Source organism: Triticum urartu, chromosome 3A (genome assembly GCF_056163025.1).
Source record: "Triticum urartu cultivar PI428250 chromosome 3A, HENAU_Tu73, whole genome shotgun sequence".
Lineage (NCBI taxonomy): Eukaryota > Viridiplantae > Streptophyta > Magnoliopsida > Poales > Poaceae > Triticum > Triticum urartu.
Window position 1 is genome coordinate 669,993,350 of NC_141875.1, and position 16,225 is coordinate 670,009,574.

Genomic DNA, 16,225 nt, shown 5'->3' on the forward strand with positions numbered 1-16,225 from the left:
GGGAGGGAGGGAGAACCAACCTCCAGATCGGGATCCTCATCCGCCTCGTCCGACAACAAGGCCCAGAACTTGTTCCTAGCTCCAGATCCAGAAGCGAGCGAGCAGCGAGCAGGCCCAGGAGGCGAGGGAGGAGGGGCGGCGAGGGAGAGAGCCGGCGACGGCTGAGGGAGGGGAGCGAGGAGAGTCGGACCAGGGGACCGGAGCGAAGACGGGGAGGGGGAGGAGGGAGAGCGTAGAGAGGAGGAAGGAGGAGGAGCCATCCTCCCAATGGTATGTCTGGTACGGCTGTTAAAGGACAGAAGGAAAGAACAGAGGACCGGCTGTCCATGTAAAGTTGGACTAAAGTCAAAGAAACCTGTCCATGTAAAGTTGGACTAAAGTCAAAGAAACCAGCTGATCAAAGGAGCTACATCACACATTTGATATACTTTGGATCCCCAGTATCCATGGTTAAAAAAAATCAAGTTACAACATAGGGTCACGTGGATGTTATGCTACACCACATCAGCGGAGCTCAACGTGCATATACTATTCAGTACTATATGGCACCAGCATCCGCGTTCATCCGACAAAAACAAAATCAGGTGTTTTCCCTCCTATATATTTTATCAGTACATTTTAATTCCTATGAGAACCATTACACTGCCCTATTGGTGTTTTTATATACAGGTAGACTGCGGGTATAGAGCACGCACTGGCAACGTTCTACAACGGCGTTTTCCTCCGTGTCATATTACCCGATGAACGAACGGCCGGTTCATACGTCCGCACCGGTTTACAACGCGGAGGACAACTTGCTCGTCCGCACCGGTTTACAACACGGAGGACAGCTTGTTCGTCCGCACCGGTTTAAAACGTCGCGGCCGATTCATTTATCTCTTCCCACGGCCGATCCGGTCGTGATTGATTTCAGCTTTACCGGGGTGATCATCAACTCCACGGTGGATAACTTTTGGCCTAACATATCAGGTGAAATCCATCCGGTATATTTTTATATTATATATTGCTTTCTTTAAAAAGAGCAATTACTCTAGCTTGCAAGCTTTCTAATGCAGGACAAGTTGTCTACTGCAAAAGGGATTATTATATCACTGAGTTGTTGAATGACTCATACCGGTTTATATCACGGTCAAATATGGAGAATCTCATGACAACTCCTTGAGTCCTCTTGAGACTCGGGGGTTACGATGATATGACTTAGCAAACATTGTGAGATTCAAGACCCCGGGTCATTGGAGGGAAAAAATAACCCGGACCCAAGGCTACTGCCACATTGGTGCAAATTTAAAGGTCGTCAGAAAATTTCCGGCTCAAAATGAAGATCCCTTTTGGGTCCGACATGGATCGTATTCGAATCAGCATCGTTAAACAACTCTCAAGGTCATTTGGGGGCTTCCTGTTCAAACATAGGTCGTATTCAAACCAAAGAGAACATAGCTGTCAGTACCCTTTTGATCGGCACACTGCCAAACTCACTAGGGGGCTTCTTGATCGTATTCGAATCATAGCTTAACCCCTTTTGGGTCCGACGTGGATCGTATTCGAATCAGCGTCGTTAAACAACTCTCAAGGTCATTTGGGGGCTTCCTATTCAAACATAGGTCGTATTCGAACCAAATAGAACATAGCTGTCGGTACCCTTTTGATCGGCAACGCCAAAGCCACCGGGGGCTACATGATCGTATGCTAATCCTAGCTTAACCCCTTTGAAACGGTTTACTGATCGTATTTGAATTAGAAGCCTCAATTTTTTTCTATTTTTTTAAGTTTTTGCAAACAACCTTTGATTTTGTCTTGAGACCTTTTTGTTCATATCTGAAGCATACATGTGGTTTCGATTAACCCGGCTTGACTTTGGATGATAAGTCGCCATATATGACAATCATAAACATTTGGAAGTTTTTGGCTTCTAAAGATTGGGTTATCACCCTTACTGCACATGTATCCTAAACCGGCAGTACGATTCAATATCACAGGAACCGTTTTTCCAAACCGGATTATATTATTCAAATATTTAATAGCCAACATGGCTGGATTTTTATTATGGTTATCAATAGCCAGTATTATGATGGAGGTCTTCAAAGTCGCTTCAGCGCAATGGCTATTATTTTATCAATGGGCATGATTTATTTTACAATGGAGGAAATAGTCCCGAGTCGCTGCAGGCTTACGACCCGACACTTGGGGGCTACATTATTCAAGTTGAGATTACATCAAATGTGCAAATCTCATGTCGATGCAAGCATGCACCATGACACTTGGGGGCTAATGCAAAGTCATTTTACTGACCTTATTGAAGACCCGACTCATCATATCATAATGAGCCGGCCCTTGGGGCCTACCAATTGCTCCTGTAAAAAATTTCAGGTACACAAGCTTTAATCCATTATGTTGGAAGGTTTATTGTTCAGTTGTTAGAGTACAAAGCTCTTAACCTTGTGGACGTGGGTTCGAGCCCCATGGTGGGGGTTACGTCATATGAAGTTATTTTCAATGAAGTATATAAAGTCCCAGCTCAGTATTATCTTACTGAGCCGGCCCTTGGGGACTACACGTTGTTGTTCAAGTCTACATGATCATATCTATTAAGTCCCTGCTCATTATTGCATAATGACCCGACACTTGGGGGCTACATATGTGGAATACTCAGTTTTGACTAGTGATTGAGATAAACAACATGGATTTCTTCAAAGTGATAATATTTATGTTGAAACAAGTCTTAAGTCATTACTTTGTTCTGCTCAAGACTTGGGGGCTACAGGTAATATGGATATGAGGGAGAGAAATCTTCAAAATTCTCAGTTTTAACCCGACATCGACAACAATTATGACTTAGCATCATCTATTTATAACCCGGCAAGTTTTTCCATCTTTAAACCGGTTGAAGGTCACATGAGTATTTCAAGACCTATATTTTTAAACATTGGGAGATGGTCAAATGAGTTATTCTTCAGTCTTTCTCTGTGAGAAACCAACGTCAGCAAATTGATTATGAAGTTGGCTTATTGACCTAGATTTTTGGAAAAGGAAATAACAAGGAGTTAAGGATGATCAGGTGCTGGCTTACAAAGATGTTTAACCCGGAGCATAATATGTCAAAATTGTTCTTGTGTTTGTTTTACAGGATCAGTTTAACATGGACGAATCCAAATTAAACTGGGGGCTAATGTCGGGGATATACCCCGCCGTATGACCCGGCCGGAGATATGACCCGGCTGGGACTTGATGTTTCATTGGTGACCCGACAGACTATAAGCCGGCGGAAACAGTTAAGCATTGTAAGCCGGCAGACACAGTCATGTAACCCGGCAGACACAGTCATGTAACTCGGCAGACACAGTCATATAACCCGGCAGATACAGTCATATAAGCCGGACAGTTAAGCCGGCAGATGTTAAGCCAGATGGTAAGCCAGATGATAAGTCAGATCGTAAGCCAGACCGTAAGTCAGATTGTAAGACTGATTGTAAGGAGCCCAAGACGTTAAGAAACCCATGGTGAGACGTCAAAATAAGGTTAAGTCTTAAGTCCGAGTTGGACTCTACATGTAACCCGCCCCTTCAGCTTATATAAGAAGGGGCGGGGCACCCCAAGAAGAGGAGAAAACAATCTCTAGAGTCTAGACCGTCATATGCTCGAATCTTAACGAACTGCGCTCTCTAGCATTTACTTGTTATATGGTTCTGATTTTGCTTTGTCAAGGCTTATATGGTTCTGCTAAGCATTTGTATCTCTGACCCACAACAGATAGTGCAGATATAAACAAAACAGATCATTACCACCTCCATTATATGACCCTTATCGAGGTGTTCGTGTATGTGCATCAAGCAGTACGTGTTCTACTGAGCAACTATGCACCTCTTCCTGGCCCTAGGAATTGCGGCGCCTGCCAAAAAATGCAGATGCTTAAAATGGTTCATCTGGCAAACAAAATAGACGGAAGAGAGCAGGCAGAGATCATAGCTTCTTGCCTCCTTTTAATGGCAGATGCTACAGCATCCGCTGCGTACTACGGCGGCGGCGTGCGGAGCTGATGAACCGTGCGAAGCAAACGGCAATCTCTGTCTGTGCTACTCGCTGGATATCTTCAACAGAATTGAACGTGCGGGCCACAGCGGGGTCGTGTACTCATACAAACTCGCGCCCTATACGGTGTCGATGTGTACTCCTACACAATGGACCAGAACTAGTGGTTTGCCACATATTTCGGTGTTATGTACCACGAAGGAAGACCTTTATGAATATGAAAACAGGAAATTTCTCCACGCATGATTCTGTTCCTAGTCGTTTGTACGTACTAAGACTGGGCCAAGATATTGATCAAATCAACACAAAGATAACACGTCATCCTGGTGCACTAGACATGCCAGCCACTCTCTGTCTATATATAACTGATTCAAGTGTGCAGACCAGATTGCCTTCCATTATCCAGTCTGACAATCTCCAGATAGATATCACTTGACAATCAGTAGCCCAGAAATTCCTACGCACCTCGTCTATTAGAACCCAACTCATCTTTTAGAACTTGCAGCTGGAGAACCACACTTTGAGGCCAGTGATGATAACGCGAAGATAATTGAACAACGAAGGCGAAAAAACACATGCATTGAAACAACGGGTTCATATATTAGAAAGCAACAATAAATCGTGTTAAACTACTACAGTATTATATTACCATATCCCAGTTTCAGCAAACATGAAAATAGAGCACAGAAATGGAATGGCAAAAATAACTGAATCTCCATGGCACGTACTCCTCGAATGCTCTAGAAATGCAACAGCAGTCTTGGGCATTCCAGGTCCACCCAAACAGCAAGATAAGTTACGGGCTATAAGAGATTAAGAACAAGAATATAACCATTCATGTACTGCCGTAAACACATACTGGTATACTGTGAAATTTTCACAAACAGAGAAATAACAGAGACCAGAATCCAGATCTTAAAATATTAATAATAGTTTCAACAAGATGGCACATATCCATGATTAAGTACAGAACTACAAAAACACAGGCAGAGTACTAAATTGACTGAATAGCTAGCAGCATAAAGTCAGTCCATGACTTCACAAGCACCAACAGCTTCTCACAACTTACCAGATTACTGTTCCTCATATTCAAGATCTCACTCCACTATCATCATCAGAAAGGTGGACAACTGTGAGGCTCCAATACACAAGACCATTAATGCCCATCTGCCAATGACTCCGAGAACAAAGGAACACATGAAAGATAAGGGCGCCTGGAAATCCTTCCAATATCACATATAAATTTCAGCTCCTTAGAATCAATTTCATATGAAAATAATTTCAACTGTAATCGTTCCCCCGATAATGTAGATTTAGATTCTACGGTTATGAATATCACATTGTCTTCTTGGTGGACTGAGATAACACCGTAACGTCCCTTAGATCTTGAACCGAACAGTTGCAGGTAGCTAATATTGTGCTTCAAGGTCCAATAATCTTCACTGCTAGAATCTTCAAGCACCCAGATTGATGCTTCAGCAGCACCATAATATGCGACATACAATTGTCCTTGTGAAACATAAACATCATGACGACCACAACCATCATGTAAAGTAGGAGCAGGAATGAAACGACAGTTTCCCTCCACGTCGACAGCTGCAACCAAATTATTATCAGAACATAAATACAACACCCCGCTGAGAAATGTGCCAGCTGAAAAGTTGCATATCTCAAATGGATCGTTCCATTCAATTTGATGTGTCCAACCTCCAGCTTTGGACGAGTAGATCCCCACCTCTTCGATGTTATAATCAGACTTCACATTCGCATTCAAAGCCGCGGCAGGTGCCAACTCAAACACATGGAAATGGGAGGAGATGGCCGGGTCGAATCCCAAGCGAGCATACGAGTCCGAGGACCATTTGTTGGCGGGGACAGTTACCCATTTCTCAGTGGCAGGATTGCACACCACGTAATTCGGTGTCTCGGGATAAGGCTTGGAACATCGACAGAGCAGGAGGCTGTTGCAGCAGTCCAACAAGTCGATCTTCTTGTATTCGGGCAGGAATGAGAGTGAGGCATCAATAGGGCACCAGTTCCCTGAGAGGCTTCGGTAACCATGAGAGTCATATTGACAGCGGTCCATGTCGTAGGTTTTGTAGAAGAAGCCAGCGGGTTGACCGGGGAACCTTCTTCTGGTGGTCGGAGTGGGCGATGAGGTCCCGCCAGCGCGTGTTGACGCACTTGCAGCAGCGGGTGGACTTGTACGGCACGCGTGAGATGATGTCCATCAGGACGTCGCCGGGGAGCTTGGCCGTCGGGTCGCTCATGAGGGCCGTCTCCATGGATCCCATGAGGACGGCTAATCTGCAGATCGGGGCGGAGGAAAGGATAGAGATCGAAACGACTCCTTGGCGATTGATCGCCGGAGCGATCGATTCCGACCACGTGTGGCGCACGTTCTATTCCCTTTCCCTTTCCTGCTCGTTTCCTTTTTGGGAAAACCGACCGCATCTTATTCCCTTTTCCCTTTCGCCATCCCTCCTACTCTGCCCTGCCGCTTCCCCTCCTCGCCGGCGGCTCCTCCCTCGCGGCAGCGACCAATACGGCGACACGCCCCAGCCGCACGAGCCCCCGCGAGGTCAACGGCGAATAGGGCGAGGCGCCGCGGCCGCACGAGCGCCCGCGAGGTCAGTGGTGAATACGGCGAGGCGCCGCGTCCGCACGGGCGGCAGGGGCCAATACGGCAAGGCGCAGCTGGCGCACGGCCGCCGCGATGTCCAGGGGCGGAAGCGGCCAATACGGCGAGGCGGTGGCTGTCCGGCGGCCGTACGTCCTCCTGCCTGGGCTCGACCTCCCGCTGTGCGTCCCCAAGCTTCCCAGCGGCGTCCGCATCGGCTCCGAGGATGTCCCCGTACCCCCCCCCCCCCCCCCCCCCCCCATCCCTCTTCCTTCCGATGAGTCCATAGCTGATGGTGGCCACCTTCTCTGAGCTCACGAACACCCAGATTTGACAGGGAGCAGCACATGGATGTCGATTTTTGGCAGCTCTGCTCTCATGAAACTAGTATGGATAGGTTCGTCAGGCACAGCTTGCTCGTTTTCAGCATGAGGAGGAAGAAGATGATTTCATTTCTTTGGAAGGACTAATCCAGCTAATCCAGTGAGGATGTTGTACAAGAAAATAGGAGGAATATGGATCTCAAAACTGAAGAAAAGCATGCCACCTTGGTGGCTCTGTGCTCAGAATAGAGGATTGCTTACTGATTCACAAAAATAGGACTTTTCGACAGCAACTCATCCGCATCAGTCTCATCTTTCGTTGACGCCGGAGGACAACGTAGTAGTGTTTGGGGCGCATCTTCTCTGCGAAAATCCTTACAAGTATCAGAACCGTCTGTGGAGATTGGAAAAAGGAAATCCCTAAATGCTTCTCTGAAACAATGACATTTTTTCAGTCAATGAACTGATACTAGCAGTTCATTTTTATTCTGTAGGGGAATCTTTCTTGGATGAAATTCTGAACACTATTCAAAGAAATAAGCAGCTGGCATTTGTTCATGTACTAAGTCTGTGAACATTGTTTTGTTTCTCTGTAGCAAGTTATTCTATAAATACTGAACACTATGCAAGGAAATCAGCAGCTGCCATTGTTCAAGAATGTACTAATTCTCTGAACATTGTTTTGTTTTCTGTAGCAAGTTATTTTTATAAATACTGAACACTGCAAGGAAATCAGAAGCTGCCCCTGTTCAGAGAATGAGCTAAATCTCTGAATATCATTTTGTTTTTCTGTAGCAAATTATTGTATGAATTCTGAACATTTGTTCAAAGAAACTGAGCTCTGAACATTGTTCAAACAACAGAGATAGAGCACAATCTGTATATACATTGAGCATTAAGCTAGGAGAATTCTTAGCTAATCCTTGATGAGACATTGGTGTGCCGAATGATCTCTGTTACCCACCATAATTTTATTTATTTTTATATGAAATATGCATGCTTGTATGTGTTGTCCCATTTTTTAGTACTTGCGGTGTCATCTTCAGTTGTTTTCTCATAAATTATGATTTTGTTTAGTTATCAATTTTAGGTTTCTAATCTGGTGCCTGCTACTCCTTTTGACCATTTTTGCAGGTCATAGTTGAAATAGACCCACAAGATAGAACTCGGCTCCGGATTAGTCCTTCCGAAGCTGAGTTATTTTACATCAGTTTACCCCCTTTTAGCAGTTGCCATTTTTTCCGGTACTCCTCTCGAGCATTGTTGAAAGAAATCAGCAGCTGCCATTATTTTACATCAGTTTACCCCTTTTTAGGAGCTACCATTATTTCTGGTACTCCGTACTCCTTTCGAGCATTGTTCAAAGAAATCAACAGCTGCCATTATTTTACATCAGTTTACCCCCTTTTAGCAGAAACGAAAAACTCATTTTCTCGATACTCCTGATTTTTTATTGTGCTTTTGTGTATAGGAGGAGAAATTGATTCTCGGACCACAAAAACAAAAGAACAGCAGGGATGATATTCAGGTTGATATATCTCCATAGACAATCTAACCTCTACAGGGATGAGTAAGAGATGAAAAACTTCAATTGAAAGCACCACAAAGGTATCTAAGCAATGGTAAATCATTTGAAGAGCATCCCTTTTTCTTCCTTTCTTTTCCCTGTTTTTTCATAGGTTAATAAAAGCGTAAATGTCAATAACTTTACAGCACAAATATCTTTTGCTATAAATGATGAACTGAGTACACAAATAATGGTGGAAATTTTTAGTAGTTGCGGATGCTTGTTAGAGTTCCAATCATAAGTGCATATGATCCAAGTAGAGAAAGTATGTTAGCTTATGCCTCTCCCTCAAATAAAATTGCAATAATGATTACCGGTCTAGTTATCGATTTCCTAGGGACAAATAACTTTCTCGTGACAAAAAGCTCTCTACTAAAACTAATTTAGTTGTGTCTTTATCTAAACAGCCCCTAGCTTTTATTTACATGCTCTTTATTATCTTGCAAACCTATCCAAAAACACCTACAAAGTACTTCTAGTTTCATACTTGTTTTAGGTAAAGCGAACGTCAAGCGTGCGTAGAGTTGTATAGGTGGTCGACAGAACTTGAGGGAATATTTGTTCTACCTTTAGCTCCTCGTTGGGTTCGACACTCTTACTTATCGAAAGAGACTACAATTGATCCCCTATACTGGTGGGTTATCAGCTACCTCAACGGGGATATGCACATCCTCAATAATAAGAATATCATATTTCTTCTTAATAGTAGGCAAAGGAAATTCAAAACCTCCAATAGTAATCGATGGAATTTTCCAATAGAGTTGATATTGTGGACTTGAGGTTGTTTCCTCGGAAAGTGTACCGTGTGCTCATTACCATTAACATGAAAAGTGACATTGCCTTTGCTGCAATCAACAACAGCCCTACAGTATTCAAAAAGGGTCTACCAAGGATAATTGACATACTATCGTCCTCGGGAATATCAAGAATAACAAAGTCCGTTAAAATAGTAACCGTTTGGAACCACAACAGACACATCCTCACAAATACTGACAGGTATAGCAGTTGATTTATCAGCCATTTGCAAAGATATTTCAGTAGGTGTCAACTTGTTCAAATCAAGTCTACGATATAAAGAGAGAGGCATAACACTAACACCGGCTCCAAGATCACATAAAGCAGTTCTAACATAGTTTCTTTTAATGGAGCATGGTATAGTTAGTACTCCTGGATCTCCTAATTTCTTTGGTATTCCACCCTTAAAAGTATAATTAGCAAGCATGGTGGAAATTTCAGCTTCCGGTATCTTTCTTTTATTTGTAACAATATATTTCATGTACTTAGCATAAGGATTCATTTTAAGCATATCAGTCAAACGCATACGCAAAAAGATATGTCTAATCATTTCAGCAAAGCGCTCAAAACCCTCATCATCTTTTTTTCTTGGATGGTTTAGGAGGAAAAGGCATGGGTTTCTGAACCCATGGTTCTCTTTCTTTACCATGCTTCCTAGCAACAAAGTCTCTCTTATCATAACATTGATTCTTTGATTGTGGGTTATCAAGATCAACAGCGGGTTCAATCTCTACATCATTGTCATTGCTAGGTTGAGCATCAACATGAACATCATCATTAACATTATCACTAGGTTCATGTTCATCACCAGATTGTGTTTCAGCGTCAGAAATAGAAATATCATTAGGATTCTCAGGTGTGTCAACAACAGTTTCATTAGAAGCATGCAAAGTCTTATCATTTTTCTTTTTCTTCCTCCTAGAAGGACTAGGTGCATCAACATTAGTTCTCTGACAATCTTGCTCAATTCTCTTAGGGTGGCCCTCAGGATACAAAGGTTCCTGAGTCATTTTACCCCCTCTAGTCATAACTCTAACAGCATTATCATTCTTCTTATTATTTAATTCATTGAGAAAAAAATCATTTTGCGCTTTAAGCACTTGTTCTACTTGAGTGGTAACCATAGAAGCATGTTTACCAATAAGTTTAAGTTCACCTTTAACTCTAGACATATAATCACTCAAGTGTTCAATCATATAAGCATTGCGTTTCAATTGTCTACCAACATAAGCATTGAAGTTTTCTTGTTTAACAATAAAATTGTCAAGCTCATCTAAGCATTGGCTAGCAGACTTGTAACGAGGAATATCACCTTCATCAAATCTATAGAGAGAATTTACCTTTACTACCTGTGTCGGGTTATCAAGACCATGTATTTCTTCAACAGGAGGCAAATTAAGACCATGTATTTCTTCAATAGGAGGTAATTTCTTAACATCTTCAGCTTTAATACCTTTTTCTTTCATAGATTTCTTTGCCTATTGCATATCTTCAGGACTGAGAAAATAGAATACCCCTTTTCTTCAGAGTTGGCTTAGGAGTTGGTTCAGGAAGTGTCCAATTATTTTCATTAGTCAACATATTATTGAATAGCAATTCAGCTCGATCAACAGTTCTTTCCCTGAAAACACAACCAGCACAACTATCCAGATGGTCTCTGGAAGCATCGGTTAGTCCATTATAAAAGATATAAAGTATTTCATTTTTCTTGAGAGGATGATCAGGCAAAGCATTAAGTAATTGGAGAAGCCTCCCCCAAGCTTGTGGGAGACTCTCTTATTCAATTTGCACAAAATTATATATTTCCCTTAAAGCAGCTTGTTTCTTATGAGCGGGGAAATATTTAGCAGAGAAGTAATAAATCATATCCTGGGGACTACGCACACAACCAGGATCAAGAGAATTAAACCATGTTTTAGCATCACCCTTTAATGAGAACGGGAATAATTTAAGGATATAGTAGTGGCGAGTTTTCTCATCATTAGTGAACAGGGTGGCTATATCATTTAATTTAGTAAGATGTGCCACAACAGTTTCAGATTCATAGTCATAAAAAGGATCAGATTCAACCAAAGTAATTATCTCGGTATCAACAGAGAAATCATAATCCTTATCAGCAACACATATAGGTGAAGTAGCAAAAGCAGGGTCATATTTCATTCTAGCATTCAAAGATTTTTCTTTAAGCTTAGCTAATAATTTCTTAAGATCACTCCTATCATTGCAAGCAAGAAAGTCTCTAGCAGTTTCTTCATCCATAACATAACCCTCGGGCACAACAGGCAATTCATATCTAGGGGGAGAATCTTCATCATCACTTTCATCAATATTATCAGTTTCAATAATTTCATTCTCTCTAGCCCTAGCAAGTTGTTCATCAAGAAATTCACCTAGTGGCACAGTATTATCAAGCATAGAAGTAGTTTCATCATAAGTATCATGCATAGCAGAAGTGGCATCATCAATAACATGCGACATATCAGAATTAATAGCAGAAGCAGGTTTATGTGTCGCAAGCTTACTCAAAACAGAAGGTGAATCAAGTGCAGAGCTAGATGGCAGTTCCTTACCTTCCCTCGTAGTTGAGGGATACATTTTGGTTTTCTCGTCTTTCAAGTTCCTCATAGTGACCAGCAGATATAAATCCCAAGTGACTCAAAGAATAGAGCTATTCTCCCCGGCAACGGCGCCACAAAATAGTCTTGATAACCCACAAGTATAGGGGATCGCAACAATTTTCGAGGGTAGAGTATTCAACCCAAATTTATTGATTCGACACAAGGGGAGCCAAAGAATTTTCTCCATCGGCACCACCGGTAAGCCACTTGCTATTTGCAGATGACAGCCTGCTATTTGTTAAAGCCAGCTCTGTGGGAGGAATGGAATTATCTTCCTTGATGGAGAACTATTGCAATGCTTCGGGTCAAAAAATAAATCTATCAAAATCCTCGGTCTACTTTAGTAAGGGATGTCCAAATTCTCTTATAACGGAGGTGAAGACTGCTTTGAATATCACCAATGAATTACTTTCTGATAGATATTTGGGAGTGCCATCTGATGTGGGAAACTGTAAGGATGGGGCCTTCAAATTATAAAAAGACCAAGTATGGAACAAAGTCAAGGGGTGGATGGAGAAGCTGCTGTTAGTGGGAGGAAAGGAAGTTCTAATTAAATCTGTTGCACAAGTTGTTCCTGTCTACTCGATGTCATGCTTCAAACTCCCCCGTGGCCTTTTTGAACACATCAACTCGTTGATCGGGAAGTTTTGGTGGGGCAGCAAGGAAGGGAAACGGAAGCCAAGCTGGGTCTCATGGAGCATGATGACACAGCCTAAATATTGTGGAGGTCTAGGTTTCCGCGACATAGAACTGTTTAACCTAGCTTTACTAGCTAGACAAGCATGGAGGATCTTAATGGACCTAGGATCTCTTAGTGCACGCATTCTGAAGGCAAAGTACCATGCTAATGCTGAGTTCTTGTAGGCCGAGCTGGGTTCAGCCCCTTCTTAGATATGGCGGGCCATCCTTCATGGTCGTGAGGTACTAACTCAAGGTCTTATTCGGCGGATCGGGGACGGACAGACGATTGCACATTTGGCAGCAGAACTAGTTACCGAGACCAGCGAACATGAGACCAATTTTGAGAAAAGTCGTGAACCCCCCTCGGCTGGTGGGCGAGCTGATCCTGCCAAGTGCAGAATGGAACCGTGCTGTCGTTGCTGACATTTTCTTGCCGACAGATGCCTCCGCGATCATGTCGATTCCTTTATGCACAAGACACATTGAGGACTTTTGGTCCTGGATACATGAAAATAATGGTGTTTTCTCAGTCCGTTCTGCATATCGAATGCTTGTGGAGACAAAAATGAGAAGAGAGGCCTAGCTTGAGGGCCGATCAGATTCTTCAAATACGGGCAAAGAGCAAAAGTCTTGGGAGATGATGTGGAAGGTCGATGTTCCCTCAAAGGTGAAAATATTTTTATGGAGATTGGCCCAACAGTCAATCCCTACAGCTGACAGATAACCCACAAGTATAGGGAATCGCAACAGTTTTCAAGGGTAGAGTATTCAACCCAAATTTATTGATTCGACACAAGGGGAGCCAAAGAATATTCTCAAGTCTTAGCAGCTGAGTTGTCAATTCAACCACACCTGGATAACTTAATATCTGCAGCAAAATATTTAGTAGCAAAGTAGTATGTAAGTAATGGTAATGGTAGCAAAAGTAACAGTAGCAGCTTTGTAGTAATTGTAACAGTGGCAACAGTAAAGTAACTAAGCAAAGATCAATATGTGAAAAACTCGTAGGCATTGGATCAGTGATGGATAATTATGTCGGATGCGATTCCTCATGCAATAGTTATAACATAGGGTGACACAGAACTAGCTCCAATTCATCAATGTAATTTAGGCATGTATTTCGAATATAGTCATACGTGCTTATGGAAAAGAACTTGCATGACATCTTTTGTCCTACCCTCCCGTGGCAGCGGGGTCCTATTGGAAACTAAGGGATATTAGGGCCTCCTTTTAATAGAGTACCGGACCAAAACATTAACACTTAGTGAATACATGAACTCCTCAAACTACGGTCATCACCGGTAAGGATCCCGATTATTGTCACTTCGGGGTTAACGGATCATAACACATAATAGGTGACTATATACTTGCAAGATAGGATCAAGAACTCACATATATTCATGAAAATATAATAGGTTCAGATCTGAAATCATGGCACTCGGGCCCTAGTGACAAGCATTAAGCATAGCAAAGTCATAGCAACATCAATCTCAGAACATAGTGGATACTAGGGATCAAACCCTAACAAAACTAACTCGATTACATGATAAATCTCATCCAACCCATCACCGTCCAGCAAGACTACAATGGAATTACTCACGCACGGCGGTGAGCATCAGGAAATTGGTGATGGAGGAAGGTTGATGATGATGACGGCGACGGCGACGGATTCCCCTCTCCGGAGCCCCGAACGGACTCCAGATCAGCCCTCCCAAGAGAGTTTAGGGCTTGGCGGCGGCTCCGTATCACAAAACGCGATGAATCCTTCTCTTTGATTTTTTTTCTCCCCAAACACGAATATATAGAGTTGGAGTTGAGGTCGGTGGAGCACCAGAGGGCCCACGAGGCAGGGGGCGCGCCCCCCACCCTCGTGGACAGGGTATGGGCCCCCTGGCCTTGATTCTTTCGCCAGTATTTTTTATTAATTCCAAAAATATTCTCCGTAAAGTTTCAGGTCATTCCGAGAACTTTTATTTATGCACAAAAATAACACCATGGCAATTCTGCTGAAAACAGCGTCAGTCTGGGTTAGTTCCTTTCAAATCTTGCAAGTTAGAGTCCAAAACATGGGCAAAAGTGTTTGGAAAAGTAGATACGATGGAGACGTATCACTGACCTATTACATCATCGGAATATGTCTACCACTACACGATGTGGGTTATGTGGTGCTGATGATTATTGGCAACATTCTGCTTCATTGCACTGTTGCTCGATGTGTTTGGGCATTGCACGATCAGGATCTGGTGGAAGCACTGAACAATACCAAGGAGCCTGATGCAAAAAGGTGGTTGTTTACACTTTTGGACATGCTCTCTCCAAAAGAATTCATCTGGTAACTGTTACCCTATGGGCGCTTTGGCACGCACGGAGGTTAGCCCTTCATGAGCATATTTTTCAAAGTCTGTTATCCACGTATAGTTTCATCATGAAGTATATCCGAGAGATTGCGGAGTGCAAACCGAAGAAAAATCTACGGGAAGTACCTCCAAATATTGTACGCTCGCAGCAAAGATGGATTCCGCCACCGCCAGGTATAGCGAAGATCAGAGTGGATGGGGCTGTTTCACGAGATGCTATGCATGGATCTTTTAGTGCTGTTTGCAGGAACGCAACAGGAGACTACATGGGTGCTTATGTCATTAAGATCCTTGGAATAACGAAACCGGCGACGCTGGAAGCTTTAGCCTGCCGCGAGGCATTGGCACTTGCATCAGACTTGGGCCTGACACACATCACCATTGCATCTGATTGCCAAGGAGTGGTCAACAATATTAACCTCCGCATGGGGGAGCTTATGCTAGCACCATAAAGGAGATTACGGAGAAGGCGGAGTTTTTTGCCCACTGTACCTTCATCTTTGAGAGGAGGGCTACAAATATTGAGGCACACAGCCTCGCTAAACATGCTTTCGGTTTGGACGATGGGCGCCATGTGTGGCTGTTAAACCCTCCAGACCTTCTATGTATCCCTTTAAACATTATTGAGCAATAAATAAAGTGTATTTAGACTTAAAAAATATGATAGGGGAAAATCCCTCAAAAGATATGATAGGGGAAAATCCCTCAAAAAATATGATAGAGAAAATGAACGAACGGGACAAATGAAAGATTACAATTCCCTGCTCAAATGGAAAGGCCTAAAATTTTATTCACGTTTAAAAATATAAATTGACTCCAATTTAAGGCTTCTTTTGATTGCATGAAGTAGAAACATAGGAACGGTAAAACCGTATAGTAGGATTGAGATGGCATGTCCTATGAATTCTTACATGATTTCAAAACATAGGAATTATAAGGGCCTCTTTGATTCACATGTGCACATAAGGATTACACATCCATTGATCATGAAGAGGCTGGCGCGACCTCAAATCTTAAAGATGCGACCGATCAAGATGAATGGGTCGACTAGGGGGGACCGGCCTGATGGACAACCCAAAAGGCAACATAGGCCTAGGCATCGAAACAAGCTCGAGACCAATAAGATTGTCATCAATTTAGTGTGCGAGCCATCCGGTCTACCCGTTAGTCCCAAGAGGGCCAAACAAGGCTATAGTAATGCGCTAGGCTACATCCTATACGAAACTGTGAGCATTAAT

At 42.9% G+C, this 16,225-nt stretch overlaps 1 protein-coding gene and 1 pseudogene across 1 annotated transcript; one reads left to right on the plus strand and one right to left on the minus strand.

The window, feature by feature from the left end:
- Positions 1-5,067: 5,067 nt before the first annotated feature.
- Positions 5,068-6,127, minus strand: LOC147981338 (uncharacterized). The gene has a single exon (XM_087513932.1). The coding sequence runs from the start codon at positions 6,110-6,112 to the stop codon at positions 5,183-5,185; it is 930 nt and encodes a 309-aa protein (XP_087370058.1). The 5' UTR covers positions 6,113-6,127; the 3' UTR covers positions 5,068-5,182.
- Positions 6,128-6,180: 53 nt separating this feature from the next.
- On the plus strand, positions 6,181-15,439 carry LOC147981339 (uncharacterized; annotated as a pseudogene).
- The last annotated feature ends 786 nt before the right edge of the window (positions 15,440-16,225 follow it).